The 26,711-nt window shown below is 53.6% G+C and overlaps 3 protein-coding genes across 6 annotated transcripts; 2 read left to right on the plus strand and 1 right to left on the minus strand.

Moving 5' to 3' along the window:
- Positions 1 to 106: 106 nt before the first annotated feature.
- CCDC15 (coiled-coil domain containing 15) lies at positions 107 to 13,763 on the plus strand. The gene is made up of 11 exons (XM_072354994.1): positions 107 to 170; positions 379 to 565; positions 2,175 to 2,324; positions 3,137 to 3,325; positions 3,778 to 3,918; positions 7,171 to 7,329; positions 8,431 to 8,550; positions 10,331 to 10,434; positions 12,530 to 12,709; positions 12,777 to 12,925; positions 13,031 to 13,763. Exons 2-11 carry the CDS (start codon positions 401 to 403, stop codon positions 13,141 to 13,143), a joined length of 1,470 nt encoding a protein of 489 aa, XP_072211095.1. The 5' UTR covers positions 107 to 170; positions 379 to 400; the 3' UTR covers positions 13,144 to 13,763.
- A 788-nt stretch (positions 13,764 to 14,551) lies between these two features.
- On the plus strand, positions 14,552 to 21,926 carry SLC37A2 (solute carrier family 37 member 2). Of its 4 annotated transcripts, XM_072354897.1 has the most exons (20): positions 14,618 to 14,755; positions 16,272 to 16,353; positions 16,451 to 16,538; positions 16,830 to 16,908; positions 16,995 to 17,130; positions 17,300 to 17,376; positions 17,454 to 17,620; positions 17,911 to 17,948; positions 18,159 to 18,278; positions 18,359 to 18,449; positions 18,534 to 18,596; positions 18,935 to 19,020; positions 19,606 to 19,654; positions 19,978 to 20,051; positions 20,341 to 20,419; positions 20,522 to 20,619; positions 20,740 to 20,804; positions 20,886 to 20,932; positions 21,419 to 21,446; positions 21,709 to 21,815. In XM_072354897.1, the coding sequence occupies exons 1-18, from the start codon at positions 14,697 to 14,699 to the stop codon at positions 20,926 to 20,928; spliced, it is 1,494 nt and encodes a 497-aa protein (XP_072210998.1). In that variant the 5' UTR covers positions 14,618 to 14,696; the 3' UTR covers positions 20,929 to 20,932; positions 21,419 to 21,446; positions 21,709 to 21,815. The 4 variants fall into 4 exon arrangements, with proteins under 4 accessions (XP_072211001.1, XP_072210998.1, XP_072211000.1 ...); XM_072354900.1 differs by lacking the exon at positions 21,419 to 21,446 and having other exon boundaries at positions 14,552 to 14,755; positions 20,886 to 20,934; positions 21,709 to 21,844; XM_072354899.1 differs by lacking the exon at positions 20,886 to 20,932.
- Positions 21,927 to 24,005: 2,079 nt separating this feature from the next.
- Positions 24,006 to 25,608, minus strand: TMEM218 (transmembrane protein 218). The gene is made up of 3 exons (XM_072355011.1): positions 25,463 to 25,608; positions 25,222 to 25,324; positions 24,006 to 24,594 (listed from the first exon to the last, which is right to left on the minus strand). The coding sequence occupies exons 1-3, from the start codon at positions 25,558 to 25,560 to the stop codon at positions 24,460 to 24,462; spliced, it is 336 nt and encodes a 111-aa protein (XP_072211112.1). The 5' UTR covers positions 25,561 to 25,608; the 3' UTR covers positions 24,006 to 24,459.
- Between the last annotated feature and the right edge of the window lie 1,103 nt (positions 25,609 to 26,711).

Raw genomic sequence — 26,711 nt, forward strand, 5'->3', positions numbered from 1 at the left:
TCCATGCCCCCCCCCCAATCCCCCCTTTCCGCCCGCGGCGGGACGCGAACCCGCGGCCATGAGGAAGGGCGGAGCGTGGGGAGTGGGCGGGGCGATGGGCGGGAAAACGGGCGGGGCCGAGGGCGGAAGTGGCGCCAGGATTCAAACGGAGCGCTGAGGCGGAAGTGGCGGTTGGTGCGGCCCGCGGGGGGTCCCGGGGGTGAGGAGCCGGAGGGGGCTCCATTGGGTGGGGAGGGGCCGAGCGGGGCCCCTGTGGGGTGATGAGGGGATGGCGGCGCCCCGGGACTCGCGGGGTCAGCGGGTGCGGTGTGTATGTATGTGGGGTGGGATGGCGGTGTAGGCCGCGGGCCGTCGTTCAGCTCCCCGTTCCCTCCCCAGGTGCAGGCCCGGAGCCCACCCGATGCTGCCGCCCTCCGGACCGCGGCCGCGAGCGCCCCGGGGAGCCGCGGGTCGTGCGGAGAGAACCCCGCGGACGGGCCGGGCGCTGCTGGGCGAGAGGAGCCGCCGGGTGGCCCCGGTGGGCGCCTGGGTGGAGAGCGGCCCCCGCGAGCAGAGCGCCGCCTTCGTGAGTGCTGGGCCGCCTGGGGGGGCTGCGCCCGCGGTGACTCGAACCCCAACTGGGGCCGCGGGCGACGGGAGCACGGATCGTTTGTTCTAACGGGGTCCCGAGGTGGCGCGCTGCCCGTGCTGCCCGTGCTGCCCGTGCTGCCCACCCTCCTACACACCCTGAATTGGTTCACTTTGTTTTTCACGAGAAACGCTGGTTTCAGAATCAATCACATCAAGGCCCTGGTTCTATAGAGCTGCTGTTGATGACTGTCACGGGTTAACAGTGACTTACTCTTTTACACCACCCGCTGTAGCTTTAGCTGGCTCTCCGTGCTTCTAGCTTGCTACCAGCAGCTGATCTCTACCATAAGTGTGTAATCAACTAAAATAGAGCGGTGCGGTTAGAAAGGGAAGATCTGAAATAGATGAAAAACACTCACCTGCTCACAGGGAAAGCTCCAAGAGGAGCAATCTCCAGCAAGAGAGCCTTCCCCAGTGGCAACCAGCCCTTAAATGGTGTCCAGGTGAGGTGCAGCCAGGCTCCACCCCTTCTGGTCTCACAGCTGAATTGCCCTTACCTGTGCTCCCAGGGCTGACTCATTGCTCGCCTCAGGTGGGCAGTCAGAGGTTCAGGCCGTGATTCAACAGTTCCCATACACATTGGTAACAGAGCTACCAACTACTGATGTTTTGCCCCATATCGGTGCTCTTTATATTGTTTGCTACGTCCCTGCTTGTTCCTAAGGGATGTTTGTGAGCAGAGGGTTTATTCTGATTTAAAATAAATAAAGTTGCTGATTTAAAATAAAGAAAGAAATGCAAGTAAAGAAATGCTGTAGGGTTTGGAGCCAATCCATGCAGCACCCCGTTAGAAATGCTTAAGAAAATCTTCTCTGGTGCTTATCTCAGGGATTTCTGCTTTGAGGGTTATTATAAGAGGACTAAAAGTGCATTAAATATAGGATGATGAGTTCAGTCCCCTGTAATTAATGTCGAAACGTTACAGAAGCTCCTGTGCTTCTGCGATGATTTATTTCCATATTGTAATTTAAATTCTGAAAGGTTGAGATAATATATGGAAATGAATTGTCTCTGTATTCATGCGACTTCCACTGCCAAACTTCGAGGTGAGCTGGAGCTTTCCTGGTGCTCAGGTTTTGAAGCCAACTGAGAGCTGCTGGTCCTTGTTGGGGGCTGAGCCCTCGCTGTGCATCGAAGCACCTTCTGCACATTTGCCACACGTCAGCCATGCTCGTGCCTCCCCTTTGCCCTTGTGCCTTCAGCTGTGGGCAGGGTTGTGTGAAGTTATTGGAGCTTGTTTAATACACCTGTGTGCAGCAGCGGGTCATATTGAAAGATAAAATGAATGTCTTCAGTCAGCATTGCTAATGAGATTGCCGGCAGGGAGCACGGCGAGTTGGAGATGGCATCTTCATGCTGCTAGCAGTGCGGAGTTCTGCCCGCCTTCATGCTGTGGTTGTGCCAACAGGGCCCTGCTGCCGTTCATGTTCCTGGCATTGAGGTGTGGGGTGCAGCCATCCCTGTGATTTGAGGTTGTAAAAGTACGTATAGGCTGATATCAGCCTGCAATGTTGCAAAACCATGAGAAATCTGCTTTCATCCAGGCTTCAGCATTTCGGGTTGAGGAGGAGCTGAAGGAGCAGCAGAGGAGGAAGGCAATGAGGCTGAGGCACTTCCAGGGAGAGGTGAAGCGGCGGGTGAACCAGCAGGTCAAGATGAGAAGAAAGCAGCAGCTGCAGAGGTCCTGTGAAGCGGTGAGCAGCTCCTTCTCTCTGCTTTGCAAAGCAACACGTCCCTCTAAACTGGGGAAGAAACACAATCAACCCCCTGTTAGGGTGTTAGTAAGAAAGCAGAAAACTTGTGGCTCCGGCAGGCACTGTTGCTGCAAGTGGCAAAGCCACAAGTAAGGCAGCCCAACACCTTGGATTGCTGTGATGCTAAGGGGGCACTGAGCCTTCTGTTCCACATGGAAGGGTCACTGGCTCTCTGGGGCAATAGCTAGAGAACAGAGTCCTGCTGACCTCTTAGATCTCCAGTGTTAAAAAATAGCCAGGCTGAGTTGTGAATGGTGCAAGTGTCTCCTGGTTGTGTTAGGGAGAAGCAGCCTGTTTCTGCCAGTCTCTTCCCATAGCAATTCACAAGCAGCACTTCCATGACATATTCTCATTTCCCTCCAAGAGCTTGTTTTAAATGTTCTTTTGAATATATTATTTGATCCTTTATCCTTTCAAACTCCAGTGATAGTTGCCAGAAACTCACTGTACAGTGAGAAAGGGAAGTACTGAAATACCAGCAGTTCTGGACACCCTGAGGGTGTTTGGGCTGCTTCCAGCAATGAGAAGGCACGGTCAAGTGGGTATGTCCTCATATTACTGCCAGAACCACTCAGAGGAGAAAGCTGCCAAACTGCTGGTGTTTGCTTGTGGTGCTTTAGTGTCTTGGTTTTAACCACAGAAGGGTACGATCCTTTAAGCTCAGCATGAGCTTCTGTGGAAGCACATGCCAGCCAGGTGGGAGACGATCACTGGAGATCTGGAGATTTACATGTGGCTTTTTACCCTGGCAGGCAGAGAAGGAGAGCAGCCTTGCTGTGCAGTGCTTGGGCTCGGTGCTGCACCTGACACCCAAGAGGAACACGTGTGTTTTCCGGAGCCGCCCTGCACCCGCCATCTGCAGCCCCAGTGCCCACGCTGCCCTGGCACGGCAGCAGGAGCTGGAGGTGCCCAGCGAGCCCTTCCAGCAGCAAGCTGCCCAGGTGCGTGGGGCCCTTCCATCCCTGTTCTACACTGTCCTGGTTTTTAACAAATATTGGTGTACCACTCCATAGGACACTTGAACCAGCCCCACTGCTTGTAGATACGGTGAATTTTGGTTAAAACTTGCTGGAAATCCTCAGCTGTGACCTATTGCTGTGCTGGGATGTCATGCTGGAGAGGAGGCACTAGATGGTGCCACCTCATTGAGCGTGTGTCCTGCAGACCAAGTGTGTGGGATCTGAAATCTTGGTAAACGTGCTGTGGGGACTGTTCTTAGTGTTTTCAGTAGTGATGGTTGTGGTGCATTTGGCACTTTATAATGTGTGTTTTTATAGGAGCTGGAGTTGAGCAGGGCCCATTGGGACACCTCTTAAATGAATTTATTGGTGCAGCACTCCTGGAAAGCATCTGTTGACCTGTTATTGTGTCTGTCCTGTCCCCCTCACAACAGCTTAGCAAGGCCATGAGACAAGTTCGGCGCAGGCTGGCATCCTGTCAGGCAGTGTCCAAAGGCACAGAGGCCTCAGAGCTCCCCGGCAGCACATGGAGGCTTGGCCAGAGGCGAGATGTGAGTGGGGCAACTGGGCAGGAGGTGAGTTACATGTGAGGCTGTGGGCAGGGCTGGTGCTAACTCTGAACCCGAAGTGTCAGTCAGGGAGATTCTTCAGCAAAACCTGTGGCTTAGTGACCCAGGTGATGATGTGCCTGCCCATGGATGAGCAGGACCCCAGGGTCCTGTTGCATGGACACTTCTACCTTTGTTCTTGCAGCCACCTTTCAGAGAAGGCAGCTGGACAGAGTGGGTGGAAACACCTCTGTTTGCAAGATTAAGGAAAGATAAACTAGGAAGTAAGAATTCAAATAATATTTTAAAGGCTTAGATTGTAATCTGGGGATCTGGGAGGAATGTGGAGATCATCCCAGCCCTTGTGTGCCCTTCAGCAAACTCCAGCTGCTCCTATTGCAGCAGTCTGTTTTGTGCACATGGCAGAGACCTGGAGGACTTTCCTCATTCAAAGCTGACTTCAGGAAGGCGGTTGTTGGCATGCATCTCCTTTTCTCAGAGCACTAAGTACATGGGAGCCACATAACAAGTTTAGTCCCAAGTGCCTGACCTTTTGTGCTGTTGAATTTCATCCTGTTCTGATCACTCGGTATCAGCTTTATGCCACAGCTACTGGCATAACTATGTCCTGCTTTGTATGCCAAGACATTTTTTTAACTGATGTACTTTGCCCATCTGCAAGTCCTGGAAAAGACTAGCAGCAGCCCAACCTGCTATTTTGTCTCATTACCTCCACTGGAGCCAGCTTCCTGCCTGCCTTGCACTTCTTCATTCCCTTCTCTTTTCAGGTTCATCAAAGGTGGAGTTCATTTTGGCTAGCTGTTATCTAGAAAATGCCTTTTATATAAGGGCTGGTCTGGCTCTTCCTACTCTGTACTGTTGGATGTCTGTTCAAGAAGGTCAGCTTTGTGAAGGGTTGCAGAAACACTGTAATTATGGCTCAAGGAACTTGTATCTGTTTCAAACACTACACATACCTTCTATTTAAGTCCCTGATGATCAGCAAGATGAAGAGATAACATTATTTAGCTGTTAGTGGTGGTGTTGCCTGACACGAGTAACACAGCCCCTGCCTGTGCAATGCAGGCACTTCCAGCAGACAACGGGCTGTGGGATGTGTGGTATGGGAGTTGTATGTGTTGTCCACAGCAGTGAGGAACAACTCAGGGAGAGGTTGTGGGTCACCATATCCACCCTCCTACCTCAGCTGTAGAAAAAGGCTAATCTGCTTTCTTAAAACCCCTGGCAAGAAGGCTCTCTTAGCTTCCACATGCAACTTTCATCTGGAGCGCATGTTAATTTATTGCATTGCTTTGTCACATTACTCCAAGATTGCAGAGAAAAGAGCTCTTATGTTCATAGGAATCTTTCTTCCTGCATACATGCCTGGTTTTCCATAGTCATAATTAGGACAGCAGCTTATTCCCTTCTTTTCAGACTGTTACAGTCTTAACACTTCGATAAAGTGCTGCTCTTCCTTTGTGTTTGTCCTGATTAAGCTTCCTTGTGCTGCCTTTTCCATCCAGTCTCTTTGATTTGGATGCAAGCATTTAAACTATTCTCAGATACTTCTACAGCTTCACGTGATGTTATGGGGTCTGCAAATGCAATCAAGGCATTTCTTTGTTCCATCACCCTGGCTGATAATGAAATTATTGAGCAGAGCCCACTTAGTCCTTCCCTTTCTCAGCAAACCCAGTGTGACTGTTGCTGCTGTTACTAGCTCAGAACAGTTATTTGGCTGAAAACTGATGCACAGAAGCATAAAATGGTGTCCCTCCTGGTGTCCTCTGATAGCTGTTCCTCTCCTTGTGTACTGAATCCCCTTACTGAAAGCCTGATTTCTTGTTACCTTGATGTCTCTTGTTTTACTTACAGCCTTGGCCTTTGTGGCACTTGTTTTATGTCCCTGTGTGCTTGTGCTGTCTCCTACATGATTCTTTTTGTAATCTGACCCATGCTCCATTTCCCCTGTGTTCACATTGATCACAGGCACCAAAACAGCTTGGAGCTGAGTCAGGTTTGTCTCACACTATGCATCGTGGCTCTCCACTCCAGCAGAGTAGCTTGTACTTGTTCAGTTAGTGCTGTTTAATAGATCAGCTGCTTTTTCAATCCTCTTTTCTACCTTTTTCTTTCTTTTTTTTTTTTTTTTCCTCAGTAAAAATTTGCATTCTCTGTGGTTATTAAACAAGAACTCTGTTCCTGAAACCATCCCTGTTCTCTCCCAGGGATTTCTTTCCGGGTCAGACACTTTTCAGAGCTCTTGCTGGTCTATTTCTTGCTGCATGTCTTTCCCAAGCAGATACCTAGATTGCAATAGAGTGAAATTACCTGTCCTGTCTTCCGGGTGATCCTGCTTACCAAGCCTTTCATTGCTTTGCCTTTAGTGTTTGTAGGTCTCCAGCATGATAGCACCCAAATTCTTTCCCCAGCTGATCATTCCCCAGAATTATTGTTTTTTTCCTTCAGCAGTTTCATTTCCTTCTGTCTCCTGGGCTTCAGAGCATCCTTACAAAACAATAACTGCTGATATCTCCTCTCTTGTCCCATTGAAAAAGGTTCTCTGTTGTATTTCTGTCATTCCAATGTTGAAGAGCAGTTCCTCTGCCTATCAAGTAATTTCTTTTTCAGACTGGCTCCAGGCTGTCCTCCATGCCCCACATATTGCAGCAGCACAACCATCCTGGGCGATTCCTGGCTTGACCCACATTCCTCCTGTTGATTCACCCTGCGAGCACTTCTGCTCTTCCCTTCCTGTCTGTTTCTATCCTGCTGAAGGGATAGCAAGGAGGAAAAAAAGAAACACAAAAAAATATGGCTCAGAGCTTGTTTCTGGCATTTTGATTTTTAGTTTGTAGGAAACAATCTGCTGCCTCTCACAATATTTTAATATCCTTTCAGGAGCCTGCCCACTTACCATCTGAACAAGCACAGAATGAGTGTCACTCAAGCAATCCTGCTCACCCCAAATCCTTGCAGTCAGGAAGTGTTGCCTAGAAAGGTCTTTTTCTTTCCATCACCCCACACACTTCTGTCCCTCTGTTTCTGCAGTTGGTGAGAATGTAGTCAGGAGCCACCCTGCTAGATTTCCTGGCGCTTGTGCCCTGCAGTGATGTTTGAATACATTGCATTGCTGCTTGCCAGATTCAACTAGCTTCTCAGAGCAGGTGCCCTGAGGTTAAAAGTACCTCTAACCCTTACTCGAGGATGTTGCCTTTGCACTCTGCACCCAAAGCAGTCACAATTGAACCTCATGTTTCTTCCTCTCTCCTCCAGGAATCAGTGCTGTATGCTCCACTGCCCACCGAAGGTGAGAATGAGGAGCTTATTCTAGCAGGACATCATGATCTTCCAGCTGAACTGCACGACCAGATGGCAGCTCCACATCAGGCTGAGCAAGATGATGATTTCTGCATCAAAATGGAATTTAGAAAAGTAAGATGTGAGTCTGGGCCAGTTGGTCTTACGAAGTGCAAATCTTTGGGAGTTATGTTCAGGGAGGGGCAATGAGGCTGCTGTTGTAGTTCCATTTGCACCTTCACGCTTGGCAAGCTTGTGCCTACTGTCACCTTTGGTCAACACAGACCAAAGAGTGTGAAAGCAAGGTGAGATTGGTGGCTTGGAGAAGGCTCTCTGGCATGCACCACACACAAAGGCGTGTGGAAAGGTGTGTGGGAACTTGGATCTTGATCTGTAGGCACAAGAACTCCATTTTTAAATGCCTGAAGCCTGTTAGTGGGTAAGTGTAATGAGAGCTCCCGTGACTGCTCTTGGAATGGCCGGATCGTTTTAACATTACGCTTGCCACTTTAATCTCAGTGCTGTGGTTTTGTGTGCCTGCCTCGTCATGCCAGTTGTCTGTGCTCAGCAGAAATCTGAGACTCACTGTGCAATTGCACTGGGTGCTTAATCAAGCTCCAGGTTTGGGCAGGAGGACCTGCAGCTATCCCACATCCCGCTGCCCTGCTGGAAGCAGTGGTGGGATGGGAGAGCTGTGCATGCATCAAACTTGCCAGAAACCTTCTTTAAAAAGGAAAAAATCAAAAATTTTTCATCAGAGGAATGAACTGATGTCACTCATCCTGAGGGCACCATTCATGTGCATGCTCCCAAGAAGAGAAATAAATGTATTTATCGATGGGTTTTCTGGCAGTTTTACTAGGTATCTGAGGCATGGAAATGTTTTGCCCTTTGGATTACTTGGAGTAGTTAGCAAATACATTATGGCTAAAGCAGCATGTGCCCAACCTTGTCCGGTGACTGCTCCAGCTGAAATACTGACTTGACAAACACTTTGAGTGGAGTGAAAAAGACAGAGGGTTTTGGGATTCCATCTCTGCTACTCCTTCATCCTCACTACTTCCCTGCTCTGTATGGGTCCCTCCTGTGGGATGCCATCCTTCTGATGTGATCCTGTGTGCAGCTAATGCCGAGTGTGTTACTCTGCAGATCATGCATAGAGAACCCACCTCCAGCCTGGAGGACTTCACCGAGGAAAGATGAATGTTAATGCTGCTCTCTCATGTTATCTTTTAGTTTTCTGATGGATCAGCAAAGGATTTGAGCCCACCTGAGTCTCTGCAGAGAACGACCCTTGGTTGTCAAGCTCCCCTTGTCCTGTGGGCTGGCATAGACCAAGAGGAAAGCAAGAAGCAGGTTTGTCTGCTGCAACTAAGTGCCCATTGTTTTGTGTCTGTTTCAGGAGTGAAATGCACTGAAGCTAGGTGATGCTGCTGGCTCAGATAAGAAGCCTCTGGAGCAGCAGTGGTGTGTGAAGCATCTGCTGAGTTTGTCAGCGCTGATGGTTTCTTGAGCAAACCCACCAAGTTCTTTCTTTAAGGTCTGCTGTGACCCTGTGTGCAAACAGTAGTTGCCATTTACCCAATATCTGGGATCTGAATGATGCAAAAGTGTTTTAGGAAGAAAGGTTTGGTTTGTTCTTCCTTGCAAAACAAAGGCTGTGAGGTGCTGTGATTTGTTTTCTGCAGTTGCATGGTGAGAGAGGGAGAAGCTGCCAAAAATGCTAAGTAAAAAGAAAGGAAAAATGAACAAAGCTTCAGTTTATCTTGTTTGTGTATGAAGCTGGGAGTATAAAAGGTTCCCTGCATATCAGCACGCAGCAGGAGGGATGGTGGCTTTCAGGCTCAGGCTGCAGCCCTGATGCTTGCAGGAACTTGGCTGTGCTCAGCATGAGCTGCTCTGCTTGGTCAGCACAAGGCAGGGAGTTTCCTCCCTCTTGGCTGGCCCTTTGCTTGAGCAAAGCAGTGCTGTTTAACTCAATTCAGGAGTGGCTGAAGCTTGCTGGGGTTTGTTTTACGCTGCTAATGGGATCCGGCCTCTTTCTGTAGTGTGCTGAGGGTCTGATTTAATCACCAGGATCAATCTGTGGCCAACATTTTGACTAACGTTAGTGCAGGAGATGCAAGGAGATTGCTTCTCTGAGATTCCTTAAGAAAATAGCTTATTTTTTCCTGCTTCCTTCTGACTTGAACTTCTGTGTGTGTGTGTGTGTGTGTGTGTCAGCTTCTTTGTAGTCTATGGCCTGAAACAAAAAAGGACTTCAAACAAATTGTGTTTTTGTTCGTTATGTACATTTTCTAACAAGCTGATCCAGAAATGCAGTTGTGGTTTCTAGAAGTCGTGACAGCAGCTGGGGTTTGTCAGACTGTTCCTTCTGCCCCTTGCTTGTATCTTCTTGGCTCTGATCCACCCTGAGATAACTGGTTTTGCCGCAGGATCTTCCGTGTGGTTTTTTTCCATCCAGCTTTCTGTCCTTTCAGCCTGCCAGTCTCTCCTGTGCCTTTATATCCAGCTGTGCAAGCCTCTCTGCAGAGCAGCGTGGACATCCTCAGCCCAAAGCTCTTGATATTGATGAGAAAATCCATGCCTTGAGCTTGCTGGTGTTGTGGGGCTCAATCATGCTGACTGCTTCCCCTTAAGATGGGAGAGCTTTGCCTGTAAGCTTTAGCCAGCAGCTTTCCTCACCCTTGCTGCAGCTGTGGGTTTAGGCTGAAGCCCAAACACTGAATGTTTGCAGTCCTGCACACGGTGAATTCAATTTGGTGTTGTGCACTGTTGTTTGTAGCACACTCCTATAGTGGGATTAGGTGGAAACTAGTCCTTTTTCCAGCAGGAAAGCAAGAGTTCAGAAATTTGTTAGATGATAGATTCCATATCCACGGGAGGGTCAGTCAGAGAGCGCTGGTACAACGCTCTCCAATGCTCCGTGATGCTTTAGTTCTCCTTTCCTCATCTCTCCATCTCTTTCTTCAGTCCCGGGCTATTAAGGGACTTCTGGGGATCCTTTGGAGAGAGAGAGAGGTTTGCATCTTGATAATCACAAGCTCCAGAAGTCAAGCTGAGTGTCTGTAATACGTAATATTAGGTGAGTCTGCTCCAGTACATCCTTCTCAGAGCTGCACCTTCATTCCTGCAGCATCAGAACGAGTACCTGAGGTGCAGGCGCCTCTTCATGAGTGCTGAGCGAGAGCAAGTGAAGGAGCAGCAGAGGCAAAAGGAGCGGCAGAAGAGGATTGCTGAGTAAGTACGTGTGGGTGAGCAGCACTCTATCACTTGCCTCTTGCAGCCCAGCCTCCAAGGTAGGGAGGCTTTGTGAAGCCTGTCCAAAGCCGCATGTGACAGGACCTTTCCTGACTCCTTTGCCACTTCATCAAGTTTTCAAAATGAATCGGGAAGTCAACTGAGAGAAGCCCTGTGATGCAAGTATCTCCTTGCTCTGTGCTGCTCAATCCATTGACTCTGGGGTGGGTTTCATTCACCTAAAGCAGGAACAGAGACCCTCAGAGACCTCAGTCCTTCGGAGGTACTCAGCACTTCTCTGTTCAGTTTCTGTGTCCCCATGCAGCTCTGGGGGGAGTTGGGAGCTGATGTGTCAGGTTTGGAGAGATGCTGCACAACCACAACAAGGCTCCCTGGGACATTGACACCCAGACCACATGCTGCTGCCACAGTCAGAAACATTGGGGCGAGATTACATTGTTCTTAAGCCAATCTTCTCTGGGATTTTATATCAGACCCTTCACCCTCACAGCTATAAAGATCTATATGGCATAATAAAAACTTTTTTTTAGCATTCGTTCCCAGAACAGAAAACTCAGTATCTACATGGAAATCTCCCTTTGTTTTGGTGGCTAGGTCACCTTTCCCTTTTAGGGAGGTCCTTAAGGAGAAGCTCTGCAAATTCACACCAGGAGAAGGAAGATGCTGTGTCTTTTTGTCTTTGACTTGCTCTGGCATAAAATAACACATCTCCATGGTCCCCTTGTGCTCTGACACTGGTTCTTGTGGGACCAGGCTTTGAGGGCAAGATTTGACCATTCCATTCAATTTAAGCACAGTTTCAAAAAAGGAGTGTAGCCTTCCTGCCACCTGCAGCCAGTTGCAGTCAATCCAAGGGGACCACCAGCAGGCAGCATAAATGCTCCAGCCCTTAAATGACAAGGTCAGCCTGCTGCGTGTCCCGGAGCATGAAGTCCTGATGGTGTTTTTTGTGTGGTCATTTCTTAGACAGAAATTGCAAGGAAATGTTTCTCCAGCCACATCCCTGAAACTTAAATAGGTGCTCAGAGCTTTTGCAAGTGCTGGTGAGGCACCAGGGACCTCCTGGTTAGTGATGGGGCTTCTTCCCTTCTTTTTTTTTTCCCTCTTTTTTCTTTCTCTTTTTTTCCTTGTTGCAGGAGCTCTGCTGGGCCTGCAAGCTGCTCAGCTTGTGAGTGAGAAAGAGCTGTTTTTACAATTACTTCTGTAATGCTAAGCTGGCCTTGGCCTTAGTTTCTATAGCAGAAGATTTATGGCAATGTAGTTAAGGCACTATTACCACTTCATAAAAAAGAGTTTATAACTTGATGAGAAGTTTGGCTTCAGTGCTTTCATTCTCAGCATTCATATTTGACCCAACAAATAGAGTAACATCCAAAATGTCCCGTTCGATTATGCTTCTTTCCCCTGGCTTCTCCCCAGCTTTGATATTCAGAATGCCTTTTGGCAGTGATCAGTGTGTAACGTGATAGCATTTGGTACTCATCAGCAGGAATAAAATGGCACATGCTTTGGTTTAGGGTCTTTGTGTTTTGTAATTGCCACTTTCAAGGGAATGTGCTTTGCATTTTTTAAGTTTTACAGTCCAGCTTCCACGGAAGGGGTTGTGGTGCCATGTAGGTGCAAGGGAGAGCGAGGCAATGGAGAAAGGTTTAGTTAAAAAAGGAAAAATAAATTAACTTCTCGAAGCCACTTTAGAGTAGGTGTGGGATCCTTGGAGTTTTCCTGTTGTGTTTCTGCAGCCTTATTTTCCTTGTCATTGACTTCTTGCAGGGACAGCTTGCAGCATGGTGCAAACTGCCCAGTTTGATGAAGTCAGAAATGGGGAGGCTGAGCAAGTGTACCCAGGAACTGCTGCCCTATGGGTGGATATAAAGGACCTCAGGCACTATTCTTAGTTTCGTAAGGGTGGGAGAACATCTCAGGAGGCTTTTTAAGAGCACTGTGGTTGGCTCTTGGAGAATGGGAGTTTGTCAGTGTGGGTGCCCACGATTCAGCACCTGTCTGGGTGTGGAGATTGTGTTGGGAATTCTCTTCCCCCTCTGCGGAGGTCAGTGAAAGCTCTCTGTGCCTGCAGGATTAAGAGCAAGAAGGAGAACCAGCGCCAGCTGGAGGAGCAGAGGATGCAGGAGGTGACTAAGCAGCAAAAAACCTTTGTGGGGGAAGGTGTCTGCGAAGTTCTGGCCCAGCTTGAACTGGAGGAGAGGAGGCTAAAGAAAGTCAAGCAAAATGAGCAGCGAAATAAGGAGTACACAAGGTGAGCTGGCAACAGCTGGGCCTCTGCTCCTTGTGCTGAGCCTAAGTGACCGCTCTGTGCCTTGTAGATATGTAGAAGCTTTAAGAGCTGAGGTGAAGGAGAAGATGAAACTATACAACATCGACTTGCCACCCCTGTGCTCCTGCAGCTCTGACTTCTGGGAGTCTCACCCTGATAGCTGTGCCAACAATTGCATCTTCTACAAAAACCACAAAGGTAGGAGCTCCTGCCAGTTGTTTTTTGTTGCATCAAAAGCCCGAAGCTTTTAATTAGTGAAATGCTCATCTTGTAACACGGCTGCTTGCTCCGTTTCCCTCCCAGCCTACAACCACGCACTGCGGTCTGTCATCTCATCTTGTGACCTGGTGGATGGAAGGCCGAAGCTGCTCCTCCACCACCTCGCTGCTCTCTTCACCTGCCCTGCAAAGCTGTGAGGAGGGCAGCGGTGGTGGTGCTGCAGCGTCTCAGCACCAGAGCTGCACTGTGCTGATGCATTTTGCTGCAGTTTGCGCTCAGGTTTGAATTGCACATCTCGGACTAGGTGCAGTTGCCTGTTGCACAAGGCAAGGGCAGGTGTGAAGGAGCAGTCTGCTCTGTGGCCTTACTTTTAGAGACTTAGATTTTAGCATTCAACTGCAGAATAAACTGCAGCACAGATGATGCTCTTTGGTCTCATTTGCGGTGAGAAATGAGCAGAACGGAGGTGCCTGGGGGTTGAATGTCATGGTGCCTCATGCATCACTGAAGCCCTGCTCCAGGGACTGCTTGCAGAGGGTTTTGCTGTGGGTGTGTGCCCCTGGCTGCTGCCTGAGGTGTGTGTCTGCTGCCCAACCTTTGCCCGCCCTGCTCACTTCATGGAGGTGGGAGCCCGGCACCCAGCCAGCCTGGGAACGGTGCATACTCCAGCTGCCTTGGATGGAGAAGCCCTCTTGAGATTCGTTTTCTCCCTCCATCTCATGGGATGCCATGGCCAAGCCTCCTCCTGCCCCCTCTCCACTGTTAACCCAGGCAGGAAGGGCAGGCGCCCAGGCATGCAGCCCCACTGCTGCTGCTGACCCCGAACCACGGCCGGAGGTGGCTCAGCGCATTGGTGCCAGCACTACTCATTAACTGGGATTTGCGTCATGGGAAGGGGCTGGAGACAGCCCTCATGGGTCGGTCACCTCGGCCACCCCACAGAGATCAGGGTTGGGATGTCAGCATCGCCTTGGTTGGGCCTGGGGTTGGAGGGAGGCAAAGGGACCCCAACTTCTATCCATCCCATGGACTGTAGGCAACATCGAGGCTGAGCTTGTAGGGATGGAAGTTGAATAGAGCCGTAATCAAACAGTCATCACTGTCTGTCCCTTGGCTGATGATGAGAGCCCTGCTCACTCCCCAGCTCATCCTCCTTTGTTTGTTTTCTTTCCACTTCTTTTTTCCCTTTTATATTTTTATCTGATTTTTGCCATTTTCCATCCTTTTATCTTCCCACTTCCGTATCTTTTTTTGCATTCTCATTCTTTTTTATTGTTCTTTTATTTCTTGTGGGTTTTTTCTTTGATTTTTCCGTTTTATTTCCTGTTTTTTTCCTTTTCCTATAATTATCTTTCGTTCTTTCTAATTATTTCATTATTTCCTTTTTTTTTTCCTCGTTATTTTTCTTTTCCTTTTTTCCCGTTTTTTTAATTCCCCTTTCTGTGGATTCTTTTTTCTCTCTTTACCGTTCTTTATTCCCACGTTTTTTTTCCTGTTTTCCTTTCTCTTTAGCCCTCCTCCCCCCGCCCTCCCCCCACACTTTTTCTTTCTTTTTTTCACTTCCCACCACCCCTTTTCTCCCTCTTTTTCCCCGTTCCCCCCCCCGCTCCCATCCCGCACGCCGTGTCCGTCCCGGGGCGGGCAGTGCGGGGCGCGGGGGCGGTCCCGGGGCGGTGCCGGGCGGGGAGCGGCGGCCCCCGGGGCAGTAAAGGGCCGGGATCGGGACCCGGGCACGGCCCCGCCGCTCGCCATGAGGGCAGCGCTCGCCCCCGGCGTCCGCCTGCTGCGCGCCGTGCCCCGGGACAGCCGGTGAGGGAGGACCCAGCGGGGCCGTGGGACGGGGAGCGCGGGGCTGGGGATGCGCTGGGCTGGGGAAGAGCCGGGGTGGGGACGCGGCCGTGGGGCCCCTTGAGCCTCGCGCTGCACGTGGCAGGATGGAGCTGACACCTTCACGCTTCACTCCTGCCCGTGTTGTCCCTGTGGGCTTCGTGCCTCCTCCAGCAACGGGGAGCCCCGGGGTGGGTGGGCAGAGGGGCCGGTGGGGCTCTCGGGCACTGGGAAAAATGCTTCTGGGTGCCCTGAGGCTCAGCCTCGCAGGGCTGCCCTGTGCAATGGGTGCGTGGTGCTGGGGGAGACCCCGAGTGCCCCTGGGAGCAGTCCGGGATGCAGGGTTCCCTCTCGGGACACGCTGTCCCTGGGTCGGACGTTCCTGCAGGCATCCTGTCTGTCCTGTCCTGCGGGGTGAGGTGCCGAGTCTGCCCTTGGTTAATTGAGCAGATACAGCTGCTGCCAAACACCGCGGTAGCCGCCTGCTTCCCCTCTGCTTGTCCTACACTGCTGTCATCTTTTCCATCCCCCAGTTCAGCCCTTGTGCTTGGGACGCACATGGGGCATTTCTGTTCCCCTTTCTAGCTCACAGTGCCCTGCAGTGCTCAGCAGTGATTTTATTATTGAGTTATTTATTTGGAGTGGGAAACAGTGATTTCTATGCCATGTTAGGGCCCCATCCGTCCCCAACCCCCAGAACAGCACCGTGCCCCAGCCCTGTGGGGCCTCTGGGTGTTCTGGCACCTACCCATAGTGTGGGAAGAAGTGAAACTGTGCCGACTCAAGCTTTTCTAAAATGGCTTTCCATTGTTTTTGTTGGGTTTGCTTCTCTTTTTTTACAACTGAATGCAGAGTCCCACTCTGTGTTGGGACCTTCCCGGTGCTCTCCTCCAGCCCTGCTCAGAGCAGCATCCTCTGGAGATGCCTCTCCCCATTTTCCCCAATTTCTCATGTTTCATTGGAGCAAACAGGAGGGAGCAAAGCGTCCGGCTCCCCCCCCTTTCCATTTCCCAGCTTGGTTTTGCTGAGCGCCGGCAGCACTGTGACTCAGCCACACTTCCACACGTGGTCCTGCATGACACGGGACTGCAGGGCCAGAGAAACAGCAGCCCCAGCGCAGGCAGTCTGTTAGCAATAATCCTACTGTTATCTTTATTCCCCATTGCAATCCCAACCTCGGGGCACTGCACTACCCAGGGAGATGCCCATCTGGAGCTGACCGATCTAATAGGAAGCCCCCCGCCATGCTCATAGGAACCGCAGATATTCTGGGGGAGAACTGCGAGAAAATGGCCCCACTTTTGCCCTTTTCCATGCTTTTCAAAGGAGATGCTCGGTTCTCCATCACAGAGTAGCATGCATATGCCCAGATATTGCAACTGCTCCCTGCAAGGATCCGTCCTGTATCCTGGTGACTCACCCTCATCTCATGTCGAATGGAATGTTTTGAGGTGGTAACTGGGTTTTACTCAGTCCTCTGTCCCTGACTCTCCCACAGCTACCGTGGTCTGACGCTGGTGCTGACCTTCCTCTCCTACACCAGCTACCACCTCTCCCGAAAACCCATCAGCATCGTCAAGGTGAGCCGCGCTGCGCCCCATGCCCGTATGCAGCCTGGGGGGATCCCCGAGGACCTCCCCATGCTGACCTCATCCCATTTGCTCTGTGCACCCCCAGAGCCAGCTGCACCTCAACTGCTCGGCACTAGGCACCAACCCACACAACGACTCCAACAGCACCACGTGGTGCAGCTGGGCACCCTTCGGTAAGGCTGGCACCACAGAATCCCAAATGCACCCAAGTCTGAACTCTGTCCCTGAAGGTGGTTTCAGTCATTAATGGGTTAAGATGGGCAGGCAGGGGACCAGCACTCATTAGGCTGGAGGTGATTAAGTGGTGCAGGATTGTGCCCTGTGCCCCAGACCAAAGGACAGCGGATGTTGAAATCAGGACAGGGTGGGATAGTTCGCAGCTCCCAGCCCTACTGCCCGACCCTGTGAGATCTGCGGGGTGGGATGGGGATGGGGATGCAGCTCTAACGCTCTCTCTTCTCCAGATCAGGACAACTACAAGGAGCTCTTCGGCGCTCTGGACAATGCCTTCCTCGTGGCCTACGCCATCGGGATGTTCATCAGGTAGTTGGGCTGTGCTCAGTTTCCCCAGCTCAGCCCCACGTCCCCCATTTGGCACCACTCCTCTGTTTCCCGTGCTCTCTCCACAGTGGCATTTTTGGGGAGCGGCTGCCGCTGCGGTACTACCTGTCGGTGGGCATGTTGCTGAGCGGGATCTTCACAGCACTCTTTGGCTTTGGCTACTTCTGGAATATCCACGTCCTGTGGTACTTCATCATTGTGCAGGTGCGGCCCGACCTCGTCCCAATTTTGGCATCTCCTCCCTGCTCAGCGTGGGTGCCGATACGGCCCGCCCAGTTTGGCAGCCGCTCCCAGATCACCCTCCGGGATTGCTGCCCTGCTTCCTCCTGCTCAGAACAGTGCCCACATTTGGGTGTTTGCTCTCTCCTGCCAGGTGTGCAATGGGCTGGCGCAGACGACCGGCTGGCCCTCAGTTGTGGCATGTGTCGGGAACTGGTTTGGGAAGGGAAAGTGAGTGCGTGTCCCCATCCCCATCCTCGTGTTTCCTGCTCACAGTCAATGCTCACCCCACCATCCTGTCCCCACAGGAGGGGTCTGATCATGGGCATCTGGAACTCACACACCTCCGTGGGCAATATCCTGGGCTCTCTCATCGCGGGCGCCTGGGTGTCCTCTCAGTGGGGCTTGTCCTTCATTGTGCCTGGCATAATCATTGCTGTCGTGGGCATTGTCTGCTTCTTCTTTCTTGTGGAACGTGAGTGGTGATGTGAATACCCAGCACAGATTTTCTCTTTGCTCATCTTCTGGTGGTTTTGGTGACCCCAAAAAGCAATTTCCCATTGGAAGCAAGCAGGGATGCGTCCTTGGTGCTGGGAGCAGACCAGGCACCACAGGGATGCTCAGCTTCCCTTGGGGTTGCACCCTGGCCTCCCCGATGCCATTGGCTCCTTTGGGAGGCCTTGTGGGTTTTTGTGGGGCTGTTTCGCTGCCAGGGACATGGCACCTGCAAGGCAGTGCTCCTAGGGGTGTCTTTTCCTCCCACAGACCCCGAGGACGTCGGCTGCAGCCCACCCCTGCAACACGTGAGTTCCATCGTCGTGCCCTTTGTGGGTGGGTGGGGAGCCTGCAGCCACACGGTGCCAGGGATCAACTTGTTTGTAAATGCCCTGGTGCTATCAGAAATCTGAATGATGCCTGACTGTTGGGATGCTCACTGCATTGGTGCAGGCATCCTATGGGCCAGTTCTCAACCCAAGTCGTCACATCCCAGCCCCATATCTGCTTGCTTTTAGGATGCATCAGATGAGAAGGACCCTGAAGGGGTGACCTCCGAGGACCGCAGCAGCACTGACCCCAAAGAGCTGGCTGAGGAGCTTGAAGCGATCAGCTTCCTTGGGGCGCTCCGGATCCCTGTGAGAACCTTCCTCCATGTCCCCCTGGCAATAAAATTAGTGGGAAAATGCTCTCCTGATGCCATCTTCTCTCCTCACAGGGTGTGGTGGAGTTCTCCCTCTGCCTGCTCTTTGCCAAGCTGGTGAGCTACACCTTCCTCTACTGGCTGCCCCTCTACATCGTGAATGTCGGTGAGCTTTTGGAGATGGCAGGGCAGAGTGGGATAGATTCAGCCCCTCCTCACCTCGCTTCTCACCCCGCTCCTCTTCTTTCAGCTCATTTTGGTGCCAAGGAAGCTGGAGACCTGTCCACCCTCTTTGACGTTGGCGGTATTTTAGGTTTGTGGTGTGCCCGGGTGCAGGGTTGTATCAATCCTTGAGTGCAGTCCTGGGTCTTGCCTTTCCCTTAGAGAAAATATCTTCTGGAGTGCAGAGTTGCATGTGGGTACAGGGAAACCATGCAGAGGGAGGCAGACAGCTCATGGATAAATGACAGCCCTTCTCTGATGCAAAGATATTGAACTTGGATGTTTAGCCTTTCAGATATTTAACTTTGGGGACATCTCACTCAGAAAATGGGACAAAAGAACATCCCAGTGCAGTGAACCATTTGATATTGGGCTAACCCAGCGTGAGACTGCTTTGCCCTTAGGATTGATGTGATTCCTTTATTGCAGGGGGGATCTTTGCTGGCCTCATCTCTGACTACACTGGTGGCCGGGCCACCACGTGCTGCGTGATGCTGGTGGTGGCTGCTCCCATGGTAAAAAAACAAACAAAGAACCCAAAGGGATCTTTGTGTTTCATCCCACTCTGTCTTGAAGCCTGAGCAATACTTCAGCAAAGCCTTGGGGTCTCGCTGAGCCAGTCCAGCTTTCATCCTTTTGCTTTGCACCCTGAAATCTGAGAGCCCAAGCACCTGCATGCAGCTCACTTGGCTTTGCCGCCATAAAATGCAGCTCATTAGCAGTAATCCAATCCATGCTGACTTGAAGCTGTGAGCCTTCTCCTTCCCACAGCCCTTCTGGAGCTGACATGCATTATGGTCACATCCATGATAGCACTGCTGGGGGAAACCATGCCTGGCAAGCAATGCTGGGCCATAAATTGGTGCAACATGTCTGTATGGCATTCTGTCTGTCTGGACACAAGGCCAGGCCTGTGTTCCTCTACCTGCATCCAGCTGATGCTCACCACTTCCCAGCCTACTTGGAAGGAGCTTCAAGTTCAATGCAGTGATGATTTGGCTCCCAAGGGGCTCCCATCCCACACCCAGGGTGCTGATGCTGTGAAATTGCTCAGGAAAGTGGGATACTGAGGATGGGTTTGTGCTGTGTCTCTCTTCCAGCTGTTCCTGTACAACCACGTTGGGCAGAATGGCATTGGCACATCTATAGGTAGGGAGCAACTGGGTGCAGTGACTCCAACACCGGTGGGCAGCAGGAAAAGTTCTACTTGCTCTCCTGGTTTCATTTCTCCCCTCAAGCTGGGGCTTAGGGCGCCCTCCTGGCTTTATTTTGGGATCTGGGGAAGGAGTCTGTGGATGGTTGCTCACTGCCAAACCAGTGGGCTTGGCTGGGGAAAACGTGAGCTGCTGGGTGCCATGCTCACAGAGCAGGACTCGCTGGGACGATGCTCCCACATCCCAGGAGCATTTAGCTTCAGCCTCTCTGCCACATCCCGGCTCTGTGCTGACCCCGGGCCACCTTTTCCCTTGCAGCAATGCTGATCGTCTGCGGTGCGCTGGTGAACGGCCCGTACGCACTCATCACCACGGCAGTGTCAGCAGACTTGGTGAGAGTCATGGGGCTGTGTGCATTTTTAGCTGTGTTCCAGCTCCTGCCCAGAAAGGCAGGATGGTCACACTGTGTGCTTTCTTCCTACTGCTTCCTCAGTTCCTCAGCTGTGTGACTCCCCTTGCTGTCCCCATGCATCTCCCCATAGCGTATACCTACCGGAAAAATGTGCTCATGAATCACACACGAAAGCCACATCCCTGCATGTGCTCAGTCTTCCCATTCGACACATGGAAACTGCCGGCGTGTGCAGTGCTGAGGCTGCTCTTCCTCCTCTCTCCCCACAGGGAACCCATGAGTCCCTCAAAGGAAACGCAAAAGCCCTGTCCACCGTCACGGCCATCATTGATGGCACAGGATCTGTAGGTCCGTGCAGCGGGGGGTTGCTGGATGTTCTCCTGGTGCTGTGGGGCTGGAAGGCCTCGCTCCCCTTTTCCCATGTCCTAACACCCCTCGTGTTCCCTGCAGGTGCTGCTCTGGGGCCCCTGCTGGCAGGGCTTATCTCCCCCACGGGCTGGAATAACGTATTCTACATGCTGATAGCAGCTGATGTCTTGGCTTGCCTGGTAGGTCCTTCCGCAGAGGTTCCGCAGCCCAAAGGTTCAGCCCCACAAACAGGTTCTCCTGGGTAAACCCCCGGAATGCATCTCCCAGCAATGATAAAGCTCCCACCTTTCCTCTTGCAGCTCCTTGCTCGTGTGGTGGTCAAAGAGGTTCGTGCATGGTACGGCTGCATGGCAAGGAAGAGAGGGTATGTCCAGCACAGCATGGGGATGTATGTGGGACATGGCCGAGGGATCGTGGTGCTGAGCATCATCCTTGTGTCTTGTAGTTCTAGTGTACAGCTCACAGAGTCAGTGCTGGATGGGAAGTAGCTCGGTGTGAGTACCTCTGGCTGCACCCGCCTCAGTACCAGCACTGAATGCAAACACTGATTGGCCCCAATGCTTGGCAGGGTCACCAGCAGACACACTCCAGCTGGAGGTGTCCCTGCTTGCTGCAGGGACTTGGACCCGATGGCCTTTAAGGGCCCCTTCTAACTCAAACCATTCTGTGGTTGCAAATAATCCCACAGCCAATCCGAAGGATCCAACCCCAGCAAGCAGGGCACTCAGGCAGGCACGCAGCACATCCCCATCTCCAATCCTAGGGACACAAAGCATCGATTAACCCCAAACAGCCAAATGTAGAGGCTGCTACCTGTGCTAACGAGCAGATCGCGTGGCTCATCAGCTGCTAATCAGCCCATGGCCAGATTGCTGTGGGGAGGGTGCACCTCAATCACCTCCAAATCAGCACCGGCCAAACCCCGCGCTGTGCTGTGCTGTGCGGCCCAACACGAGCTCCTCCATCTTGTGCCCGCAGGTGAGGAGCAGCACTGGTCCGCATGGCGGTAAGTGCAGCCTGCCTGGCACTGCGGTGGTGGTGGTGGTGCAGGGGAGGCCGCTGCTCTCCCCACTGCTGCTGTGCTGCTGCACCAGCTGCACGCAGTGTCTGGGGTCGCTGTGGGGCTTTGGGCCGTTCCCGCTCTGCTGGAGCTGCGGCGGTGGCGGATTCTCCCCTCACATTTTCCTTCCCTGTGGCCGGAGCCCAGGAGCTGCTTTTCCACCCGTTTCCATCCTGTTCCTGCAGCTCAGCCTCGCTCTGTCCCGCAGGTTCCAGCAGTTCTGACGTGCCCTCGTCAGCCGTCCCGCGCTGCCAAAGGGTGAAGGGACGCGGCCGCTGTGCCGCCATGTCGCCGTGCCACCACAGCGGCCCCGGGCAGGTCCCGCCATTTTGTCTCAGTGGGAGGAGGTGGCCAGGAGCCAGCGGACACTTTTTGGGCCAGTTTTGTGCCATCGGCTGTTTTATTAATAAAAAGGTGCAAAGCCTGCGCTGCCCACGTCTGCCTGGGTGCTGCAAACCCCCCCTGCTCGTGGGCTCACCCCGTCCTGCATGCTCTGCGTTGGACGTCAGACCATCACCAGCGAGCTGCAGCAGCGGCGCCATCCATCCCTTGTGGGGATGGATCCTGGAGCCGCAGTGCAGATGCTGCTGCCCCCCAACACTCCATTCGCCCCATTGTCCCCCACTGTGCCACTCAGCGTCAAAAATGGAGGCAGGTCCTGATGGGCAGCTCAGTGTGTGTGCTCTCCTCGCTTCAGTGCAGGGGGCTGATGGTCTTCGTTAGCCAACCCCTAATTAGGAGAGCAGAGCAGGAGGGCCACCTAATTAGCATGGGGCCAGCTGTGCGGCCAGCTGTGCGCTCAGGGGGCTCAGTATGAGGGGTGGCGTGGATTGGGACGCCTGCAATAGGAGGATGGGGAAGGCTGGAATACACACCTAAAGCAGAAGTCCCACAATGTGACACACACACACACGGGCTTATTGCAAAACCAAAGGCTTTTTTCCTTTCTTCCTTTTTTCCACCTTCTGCCCTTTCTCGCTGCAGCTCTCAGTTTTTCCAGGGTGAACCGGAGCCGTGTTCTGCTGCAGCAGGGCTTGGAAAATGTGAGCAGCCCTGGCTGCAGTGCTGGGAGCAGCAGAGCCCAAGGCCAGGAACTGCACATCTGAGCGGGATTTCAGAGACCAACGGGAGGGCAGCATCCCTGGGTCCATCATGGCACCCCCACACAAAACATGCTCCTCTGCTTGGGAAAATCGGGATTGCAGGGCACATAAAGTGCTTCGGGCACATGTGAAGGGCAGCAGCGAATTCCCCTCTAGCAGCCATGCCCGGGTGCTCCTCCATCCGTGACCCACAGTGCTGAGCTCTGAGCCGTGCCAGGAAGGGCTGCTCTGCCTTTGGAGCAATGCGGGCCCTGCAGAGGTGAGGAGCTGGTGAGGAGGTGGTTTGGGCACAGCCCGTAATTACCCGCACGAGGAGCAGCCGGCGGGCACTGAAGGGCTTTTTAATTAGCAGCCAAAGGCAAAGTGGGACTCAACAGCGGGAAGCTGAAGTCAGCAAAGTCAAGGTGGAAATCAGAGGCCAGTTCTGTGCCAGGGAGAGTAATTAAACGCCAGCAGAGCACGGCGGGAGGAATTGCCGTCACTCACGGACCTTAAATCAGGACCCGGAGATTCTCGTGCACTGGGCACCGCAATCCCAGCGGCGGAGCAGCCCCGCTCCTTCCTAATGAGCAGGCGGAGGGTGGTGCAGGGCAGGCCGTCCCAGCAGCCTATGAGCGGCTTGCAGCCCACTGCTGCCACTGCCAGCAGCCCTGGTGTGGGGCTCTCTTGCTGGAATTTAGCACGATCCTCCCGGATGGGATGCACATCATCTGCAGGAGGAGAGCTGGCAGCAGGAAAATACACCTCCCTGCATCTGAGCAGCAATGGAGGATCATGGAATTGTAGGGGATGGAAAAGAAGATGATTGTTGTTGGTTTGGGTGGGGGACAGCAGCAACTTGGAAAGCAGCTCTGGCTCACAGTGATTCCTTCCCCAAAAATAAACAGGAACTGTCTGGAAAGGCCCCGTGTGGGGGGAGCAGAGCTGCACAAATCACTGCAGTGCCCACAGCCATTGGAGCACACCCAGGGGGCACAGGACAACGATGGGGTCCGACTTTCTGGTCACCCCGAGTGCCCCAGGAGGAGCCTAATGACCAATTTTAGTTACAAGCAGGTGACTAAGGGGAGCAGAAAGCAAACATGCTGCGTTTATTTCCAGGGAGAATCCTCACACTTCTGCTTTTAGGGCTTTTTTTTGGCACTTCAGCTGCTTTGCCACAGCTTCCCTATTTGCGGGACGCGACGCCAGCAGCGAGGCTTTGGGAACTGCTTGCTGCCATCAGTGCCATTCAACCTCAGAATCTCCCAGAGTGCCAACACTGGTGCTGCATCACCGGGAGCAGAGAGCAGGGAGCACCCAACCCACACACACCTGGAGGGGGAACCTCCCAAAAAGCAGCTTTCAGTAACACCAAAATGCTGCAAACCTCATTCCTGGAAAACAGATGAAGGCTGGGCCTCGAGCTTCCGACAGGACTTTTATTCATGTTAAAAACGAATAAAAAGAACAGCTTGTGAATATTCATTCAGTAAAAATCAACGTCCCAGCTTGGCCACCCAGTTTATTGCTATGAAAATGGGAACCACTTCCCGAGGACTGTCCCTCTGTGCTGAAATAAAACCAGGTGCAGAAAACACCCTCCCTCCGTTCCCTTGGAAAATAACAACGGACAAGAAAAGGAGACAAGGTGTGAACTCAAACCAGCCGAGACCTCGGGCTGCGCCTGAGATAGTTGTGCTCAGAGGGATGACAGAATCATTAAGGCTGGAAGAGGCCTCTCGGATCACTGAGCCCAACCAGGCAGCGCTCCATCTCCTGCGCTTCCCACTTGCACTGCCAGCAGAAGGGGATCCATGAAGCCGCTCAGTCCCAGAACCGCTGGCATCCCAGCAGAAAGGCTGCACTGCTCAGCGTCACCTCCAGCAGCGCAGCGCCTTGGCGTGTATCGGCTCCAGGAGGTGCATCCCCAGCAGCAGCGCGCAGCCCAGCAGCAGCAGAGCCATGAAGGCCAGCAGCACCAGGCGGCCCACCAGGAAGGTATCCACGATCTGTGGGCAGAACACACTGTTACAGCCTCCATCTCTCGTGGCTGGGAGAGAAAAGGGACTGTGGGAGAACGTTACACCAGGGGGAGACTTCTGGGGTCCCACTGCAGCATCGCGGGTCACAGAAATCTTTGGGTGTGAAAGAAGAGATTCTTAAGGCAGCTGCAAGGAGGATGCTGCCAGCGTCAGCCTCGGGTCGGGGCTGCCCGGGGCCGTGTGCTCCCAGCAGAAGCAGAAGGCACTGGCACACGCTCAGCCCCGAGATGCCGCACTGAGGGTCTCCTGTGGATGCCGCGGTGGCTCCTTCAGCACGTTTCGCTTTTTAATTAGCCAATTAGCGGGGCCTCGTTGCAAAGAGCCCGTGTCATGTATTATGTATGGACAGGGGAAGTCCCGCCCGACTGGGGGAGCAAGAACACAAGCCAGACGTCGGGGCTGGCCGACACGAGCACCGCAGCCCGGCCGTTATGTGAGCGGGATTCACGCGTGGAAGAGAAGAAAAACCCGCACGGACGTGCAGATGGAGCATCAAGGACTGACCTGCAGCTTTAGGAGGGGAAAGTCGGGAGGGGTCGCTCTGAAGGGCGGGGGGTGAGGGGGGGGTTGGGGGGGTCAGAGCTCCGAACTCACCTGGGGGCCCGGGGGCGGCCCCGCGCTGCCGTCCTCGCGCGGGTAGAGCAGCAGCAGGGCGCTCAGCACGGCGGTGCACAGCGGCACGAGCAGCGCCGACAACCTGCGGGCGGAGCGGAGCGGAGCGAGGCCTCAGCGGCGACAACGGCAACGCGACACCGCCCGGCAGCCCCGGGACCCCCTTACAACCCTTACAGCCCTTACAGCCCTTACAGCCCCTCGCCCCCTTTCCCCCCCTTACCGCGTGGCCCCGGGTGACAGTGCCAGCATCAGGCAGAACAGCAGCGCGAGCGCCCACAGCCCCGCCAGCAGCACCACGCCCGGCCCCGCGCCCTCCATGCTGCCGCGTCTTCTGCCTGGCAACCGCGCCGCTTCCGCCCAATCGGCGCCGCCCGCCGCGCGCTCCGCGCTTCCCATTGGCTGAAGGAAGGGGGGCGGCCTCGAGGCCTTCCCCGGGCCGTTAGTGCCGGCCGCGCGCCGTGCGGTGCGGTGTGAGCGGGGGGGGGCGCCGGGAACGGCCCCCGTGGGAGCCCGCAGCGCCCATCGGCCGCCTCCCAGCGCCTGCACAGGGGGGGTCGTGCCGGGTCCGAGGGTCCGTCGGGACGAGTCCCGCGGTCAGCGCGGTGGGAGCCCGTAAGCGGGTGCGTGGCCCAACGCAGCGAGATCCGAGCGGTGTTTGTGCCGCTCCTTCCTTGAGCCCCACGGCCGAATAAAATAAAGGCAAAACGGGAAGAGAATCCTAGGAGGGGAGAAAAGGCCGCTCGTGGGCTGCAGAAGGTGGGGAGCAGCGGGAACGAAGGCTGTCCGTGCGTGCAGCCTGGTGCCGCTGGTTGCTGTTGCACGCGGACGGGTCTGGACGCAGCGCCGGGCGCCGCCAGCAACGTGCAGCCACGCGCTGCCAGCAAAGAGCGCGGCCGGGTAACGCCGAGCAGCGCCCGGCACCGCCGTGATCCGACAGAGCTGCTTCTATTCGTGTGGATTGGGATCAAGTAGCTCGTCTGCAGACTGGGGGAGGCGGCTTTGGAGGGAGGGTTTGGGGAGAGGGAGGTGGTGAGGTGACCCCGCCGGGGCTGGATAATGGAGCCTCACAGAGCTGCGGTTTCCCAGCCCTGAGACTAATGAAGTGCTGGCCCACGAGGGCACCTTTCTTCAGAGGCTGCGGAGCTGGATCAGAGCTCGTTTGGAAAGTGATGGCCTGAGGAATGGGGCAGGTTCGGGTCGAGGGGTCTCTTTGGTGATAACGGCACGGCTGTGATGGGCAGCACCGTGCTGTGCCTGCCCTGCACTTGAGATGCCAACCCGAGGCGTTACACCCCCAAAACAGAATAGCCGTGAAACGAGGACAACAAGAGCCTCCCCCCAGCCGGACCAGCACGGCTCGGTGCTACTTTCTGCCCCAAAACATGGATTCCATGGCGGTGTCAGCTGGAAATGCCCCATCCCTCTCCATCCCCAGGGCGGTGTCAGCTCTCTGTCTCCAAAGAGGAAGA

The sequence above is a fragment of the Excalfactoria chinensis genome, chromosome 21 (assembly GCF_039878825.1).
Source record: "Excalfactoria chinensis isolate bCotChi1 chromosome 21, bCotChi1.hap2, whole genome shotgun sequence".
Classification (NCBI taxonomy): Eukaryota; Metazoa; Chordata; class Aves; order Galliformes; family Phasianidae; genus Excalfactoria; species Excalfactoria chinensis.